The sequence below is a fragment of the Borostomias antarcticus genome (genome assembly GCF_949987555.1).
Source record: "Borostomias antarcticus genome assembly, chromosome: 23".
Taxonomy (NCBI): Eukaryota; Metazoa; Chordata; class Actinopteri; order Stomiiformes; family Stomiidae; genus Borostomias; species Borostomias antarcticus.
This window is the reverse complement of record NC_140256.1, coordinates 7,932,217-7,939,296: the sequence shown is the minus strand read 5'-3', so window position 1 is coordinate 7,939,296 and position 7,080 is coordinate 7,932,217. Positions and strand designations below refer to the sequence as shown.

At 43.2% G+C, this 7,080-nt stretch overlaps 1 protein-coding gene across 1 annotated transcript in view; it reads left to right on the top strand.

The window, feature by feature from the left end:
• The first annotated feature begins 4,690 nt into the window (after positions 1–4,690).
• gak (cyclin G associated kinase) overlaps positions 4,691–7,080 on the top strand; it is a 23,367-nt gene continuing 20,977 nt past the window's right edge. The window contains exons 1-3 of the mRNA XM_084456927.1: positions 4,691–4,981; positions 6,600–6,661; positions 6,934–6,993. Coding sequence (XP_084313053.1) covers positions 4,840–4,981; positions 6,600–6,661; positions 6,934–6,993 — 264 coding nt within the window. The 5' untranslated portion in view covers positions 4,691–4,839. The remainder of the gene's footprint in view (positions 4,982–6,599; positions 6,662–6,933; positions 6,994–7,080) is intronic.

Here is a 7,080-nt window from a genome sequence, read left to right as displayed (position 1 = left end):
GTTTGGGTGTGTCCAGCCTGCCTGCGGTGGAGGCAGAGATCCCCCGAGTACCCCTCCTGTAGGGACGGGCAGGAGCACCCTGCTCCCCTCTATCTCACCCTGCTTAGGACACAACACACGTTAGCAGCAAAGGACAACCAAATCCAACTAGTCTCAGTCAATGATGTACTTCAAACTGAATGGAGTGTTATAATATCATTCACATGCACGTGTGAATATGGCGCACAATTGGAATACTGTAGATTAATTGTTTAAAACCTCATAAGGGTTTCTAAATGCCAGGAGCTAGCTAAACGCTTATGTAAAGCTGAAGAGACAACAGAGAGAGAGAGAGAGAGAGAGAGAGAGAGAGAGAGAGAGAGAGAGAGAGAGAGAGAGAGAGAGAGAGAGGGGGGAGCTGCGCCAAGCAGGAAGAAGCCTGATCCTATTAGCCTTCATTAGTGCCACATCGCATTACATACCAGAGGACACAGCAGGCAGGTACAATAGCATGGCACCTCCACTAGTTTAGCTAGGTAGCTAGCTAGCATGACGGAACGTAGGAGTCGGCTACAGTTAGAGACTATCAATCAGTGTTGCTGACTCAGACACGTAGAGCTCTAGATAACGGTCATCCAGTTCAAACTCCGCAAGTTAGCTGAATTTGCTAGCTAGTTAACTATAGAAAGTCCCGACGTTACCTGGCCGGTAGTGGAGGAGAATGCGCGCCGACGGCGAGGACTAGCTAACCTCGTTATCTAGCGAGCATGCTAACTAATCTTTATCTCTCATGCTACGAGGCAAGAAGAGCAAGCCAGAAATCGACGTCGCATTACCGCAATATCGTGGACAATTTCATGATGTCAGTCCCCATAACATGGGGTCGTTTGAGGTTGTTGTCTAAGAAATAATAAGCAATCTTCACATTGCGAACCCATGGCACTTCTCATCCATCCATTAGTTTCCTTAGCGACGCTTTCTCTGTAACTAGGCGGAATTAGGTCACATGACACAGAGGGAGGCGCCCCCCCCTTCGCTTTCTCTCGTTCTCTCTCTTTCTCTCTCTCTCTCTCGCTCTCTCTTTCTCTCTCTCTCCCCCCCTCTCTCTCTCTCTCTCTCTCTCTCTCTCTCTCTCTCTCTCTCTCTCTCTCTCTCTCTCTCTCTCTCTCACACACACACACACAACTTGATTCACTCAGAAAATGTGCTTACTCCATCCAAAATTGATATTACATGTCTGGTGTGCTAAACATTGGTGGCATTTCACTATTATAGATCTAGGCACTGTTTTGGTCAACCTCTTTTATTGGTTTTGGTTTTCCTGTCATATCAATATAGCTTTTGTAGAAGTAGTGGCAAATACCTATATTAAAGATAATTTGATGAGGCCTTCTGCAGGGGGAATCCTATTGTAAGGAGATTCATAATAAATATTTTGTTCTAATCCGAATCCTTAATAAACACAAGTGAAACAACAATATTTTCAAGTTTAACCTTATCCTAATTAATAATAGCGAGCACACCAGCCAAGGACCACAGGGAACCTGAAAACACGGTCCTACAACTATCTGAGGCTGAGGTGCGCGAGTCCTTCAGGAAGGTGAATGTCCACAAAGCTGCTTGTTCTGACAGCAAACCACCCAGAGTCATCGAAATGTGTGCCACACAGCTGGCTCTTATCTTCACTGACATCTTCAACGCATCACTGTCACAGCAGGTCATCCCCACATGCTTCAAGATGACTATAATATGCAAGTATAAAGCCAGTACCCAAGAATATCAAGGTACAGTAACCTGCCTCAATGACTACTGGCCAGTGGCACTCATGAAGTGTATGGAGAAACTAGTGATGAAACACATCAACACCATCATACCAGACTCACTAGACCCACATCAGTTCGCTTACAGAGCCAACCCAACAGGTCTGTGGATGATGCCATCACACTGACCCTACACTTCGCACTGGAGCACCTGATCATCACCAATTAGAATATTCGCCAACTTATTGTGCAACTACAAAAATATCAGAGGTTGATGTTGCATTATCACAATGCATGCAATTGTCACGTCTATGTGTGTACGTGCGTGCGTGCGTGTGTGTGTGTGTGTGTGAAGCCCATTAAAACGGCCTGACCTCAACTTCCTGACAGGCCTCTACACCCTCAGATGAAACTTAGCTGTAAGATGAAACACATTAGATGTGTTTTTCCTACTGACATTGAATTACTGAAGAATAATTGTTTCTTTCCTACTGGTATTGAAGTATTGATAATTGATAAATGATAATTACATTTTTTATTATTACTGAACTGATATTACAGAAGTGATATTTCTTTGATGGGGGATATTTTGGCTGTATAATCTGATTGTACTGGCAATAAAGCTAATAAAAGCTCATTTAGTAATAACTTCATAAAAGTTGATGACCTAGACTGTTATATTGCGACATAGAATGCTATATTGTGACAGGCACATCTGTGCTATAGTAGGCTCTTCCTGCTGAACTGTTGACATGTTGAACTGAATTCTTGACATAGGGGGTGGGTTGCGTTTGGAAGCAGTTTAACTGAAACGGTCAGAAGGTCAACGGCAAAACAACCCCAAGCTTCCTGCTGACAATGTTGTTTCTGCTGATAATGCTTTCTCCCCAACGGCCCGAACCTCTACATGTAACATGACTTGGTTGACAGTGTTTTCCTACTATGTTCTGATTGGCTTATAGACCTAGATAGTACTTTCTTAAAATTGTCAACATTCTTTGGAAGCCTCACGTTATTCTGGCCTGATCACCATGACGTCGAGCTCTGAACCAGATTCGTACAGTATCAGACCTCTTTATTCTGTAACTTAACATTTTATAATCACATTTTTTATTATTAAAACATTCTTAATTGTATTACTGTGTTTGTAGTTTTGTAAACATCTCCTGACATGTGGGCATAGAGAGATGCATCTTGACAGCTGCCGTCATTGGTGTGTGAATGTGTGTGTGAATGGGTATGAGAATGAGAGGCCATTGTAAAGCGCTTTGAATAAAAGCGCCATAAGCGCAATCCATTTACAAATAAGACACTTAACATCGATATCAATCAATATTTTAAATCAGCAAATAGGTACTGCCCCATTCGTGTTGATTGACAGATGAGCATGTTATTATAAAAACCAGGCCAGGTCCAGCCTGGCTTATGTGCGTGGCTGGCTTGTTTCTGTTCAGGACTGGTAGGACGGAAGTTAGTCATGCCACTGAAATAGCTGTGATCTGAAATGACATGAAATAATGTCTGATAAATTAAGATAGGTCTTGTCGCCTGGACCCATCAGTTCCAATGCTTCCAATGCTAATCCAGTACAATAAGAGCGGGATAGCCAGTTAGCTCATGAGCTCACAACAACTAGCAGCACTTCCATAACATTAAAGTCGCACAGAAATGAAAAAAGCATTCTGTCCCATTTTGGTTCACATAATTGGTCATAGGGTTCACCTATTCAATGATGTATGCCAAAAAAATTACAAAATTCTACTTTTGTTGTAATCTTATATCAAAGTATATAATTTCTTACTTCCTGGAAAACGGAGGGAGGGAGGGAGTGATAACCGGAGAAACGCTATACTAGGTGCGCTGACTTACAGCCACGCACAAAAATTAGAGGACCCGAGGGGTCTTTATTTCACCACATAGTGACACACACATTACAGAGTGAGCAGCGACACGGCACACAGCACTCACATGCAACTTTTTTGGGGCCGTTCCTTGCATTTATCCCATCCTGATTCCCCAGCCATCCTCCTCCATGGGCAGCAGGCAGCCATCGTTCATGGCAACCATGAACCAAGTCCAAGTGCTTGATCAGGGACCGGACTGAAGAGCATGTTCTTCTGCATGTTTTTCATATTGGGTTCTTTTGGGAGGACATCCTTGAGAACACAGGGAGAACACACAAACTCCGCAAAGAAAGGCACGGAAACCTTCTTGCTGTGAGGCGACAGTACGAGGTACTGCACCACTGTGTTGCACGTGAGTGATTTTGGGGTTCAGTGTCTTGGTACACGCCGGGAGCGAACCATGGACCTTGCGATCCCCAGCCGGCCACTCTACCTCCCAAGCTATGAAATAAGTGTGTATGAAAAGTCATTATGAAATAAATATGGCATTATGAAATGAAAAGTGCAATTTGAAAAGAAAACATTATGAAATAAAAATTAAATAGAATGTTTGTCTTAATGTGAAAATGACAATTATAAAATAATATTTCATAATAATTGATAGGGTATTTATTTAATTTTGGCACTATTCTATAATATGAAAAAATGCAACTTCTTTTATTAATGAAAAAAGTGATAAGTACACACAATACAGTACAAATAAGCGCATACAATTCATACATAACAATCACTCAGCCATTAGAATAGAAAAAGTACAGAAAGACATGAATTGAAGGCTACATAAGGGCATCAAATCACTGTACAAAATGCATAAAATCAGTTAAGCTACAAAAATCTTAAAATAAGTACAGATCTTCAGTTTTTACATCTTTCTTTTTTAGATGATTATACATATTTTTCTAATTCTTTGAGAAACACAAAAAAGACGTGGCAAAAAAACAAAAATAATCCACCTGCCTACTGAAAAAGCAGTGACGTCAGAACCTCACGGAAGTAACTCCTGTGGCAGCGATGGCCTCCGTAGATGAGTAGGAAGGGGATGTTTGTGTAGCGAAAGGGATCAAATAATTAGTAATCGCCGACATAGTTCGCCTGTAGAACATCGTCGTTTTATTTTAAAGACTATTGTGATCGACATATTTTCTCTGTAAGGTCTGGATAGAGCTCCGTGAGCTTTACGGGAGACGCAGGACAAAATGTCCCTCTTCCAGTCAGCACTTGATTTCCTAGCAGGGCCCGGTTCATCCGGTGGTGCGGGTCGGGACCATAATGACTTCGTTGGACAAATTGTAGAACTCGGTGACATGAAACTCAGAATTAAAAGGGTAATCGCTGAAGGTGAGTGTCGTTTGAATCAAACCTGATGATTCGTGTTTCTGATCATTGAATGACAGCTGTCATGCCTGTTGGCTAGCTACGTAACGTTAGCCAGTTAGCCAGTTGTACAAAGTTACTGCTGCTGCTGCTAGCCAGCCCTTTCACAGTACGTTGACACGTATTGTATGGAATGTATCCAGCGAGCAACACTAGACTAGAAGCTATTATATCATGCTAGCTATTATAATAAGCTTTTGTCAATAAGAATAATCCATCTTTCCTAGTCCCACGCAGCTAGCTGGATTGTATAGAAACCTTAGTTTTGTTCAGCAGGAAAATCGAAAGGGAGACAGAACAATAACCTCAGGAGGAGGAGCTGCAGGCAATCGAGGTTTCGATTCTGGTCACCGGTGTTGGTGGGGACAGGGGGTGTCCATGGGTGTACAGCTTGCAGAGCTGTAGTCCACATTCAGCGGGGTCTTGTGAAGCAGTTGCTTTGTATAAGAGAACGTCATCGGTGTCAGTGAGAATCGTGACTCTCAAACCATCATCATTCTGAACATTCTGCACATTCTATGTATATTTGCACACCCATAGCAGTCTACTGTTGCACTCTTGTATTTTGGGATTTCTTGTATATTTTGTATCTATTGGAAATTTGTATTTAGTCTCGATTGTGCTTCTGTGTTGTCCTTTGCTGTTGTAACACTGCAAATTCCCCTTGGGGTCGAAAAGTACCTATTTACCTACCTACCTACCTACCTACCTACCTACCTACAGTAGGCCTACCAACCTACGTACCTACAGTATCAACTTACCTATCTACCTACCTATCATCAGCACCAGGCAGTTGTTCTGGATAGTCTTCCATCCTCTCTTGAAAATGTTTTCTGTGATGTGAGAGCCGGGGGAGACGGGCCCCCGTTTCATTCACCTTCCACCAGAGGAAGGCCCATAGTTGATTTACTGGTTACCATGGCTACCTTGCCCCAGTTTAGGTTGACTGGTGCTGACATTGATCTCGCTGAACTATTCTTTGCATGCACCGTGCACGTACGCACATACAGAGATATACGCGCGTTCACTCAGGCATGTGACACACCTGATGTGTTTGTATGTGTGTTGTTGGCCACTCCCTCGGCTGGTAAACAGGCAAACAGGTTTGTGTTCTGTCTGTCTGGGCTGAACAGCAAAGAGAGGACAGGAGCAGGGTCTGTTTAAACATTCTGATACAGCCTTGCGCATTCCACAGCGGTCGCCAGTGGAGGAGATGTGTGGGATAGAGGACACCTCGCCATTGTACGCCCGAGGAGATAAGGGGAGGAGCCCCACAGTCTTTCTTCCTTATGCTGAGAGGAAAAGCTTTTCAGGGGGAATCGGTGATCAATCTGATTCAAATGTTTGTTGTAAGGTCAACACAAAGGAAGGACTGGCCTTTACCTACAGACCCCACCCATATTCCACAGAGACCACACCCATATTAAAGACTGGTCATTCCACAGAACCCTTCACAGTGCGAAGATCGTGTAGCCCGTATACTGTAGGAAAATATCTATTCTGTCTATATGCAACAAGCCTGTCTGTGTTGACTCTCTCTCCCTGTCTAACCCATACTGTGTATCCTCTCCCTTTTCTCTAGGTGGGTTTGCATTTGTGTACGAGGCCCAGGACATAGGCAGTAATAAAGACTACGCCCTCAAGGTATGTCTGCCCCCTAAATCTACCTAACCCAACTGCCCTCAGCTCTCCAGTCTGATACAGCTTGACCTGGTTTTGGCAATAAGGTACTCAAACCATGCTTGATTTTGGTGACCAGTCACAAATAGAACCAATTAGAAATATTCCAAAGTGCCCCTTCGTCGTGCAAGGACAGCTGAATCAAACACCTTTCAAGTATGTAATGTGTTTGGCCCTAAGCCTATTAAATGAAAGAAAATATGAATGCTTAGCTGTGTGTGTGTTTGTGTTTGCAGAGGTTGTTGTCAAATGAGGAAGAGAAGAATAAAGACATCATCCAAGAAGTCTGCTTCATGGTATCCTTCATCAGTCTGCAGAGGTCATAGTTCGCCGTCCGTCTGGCAAGTCTTTTACTGACAGGCAAACGCTGGTTCAAGCAGGCC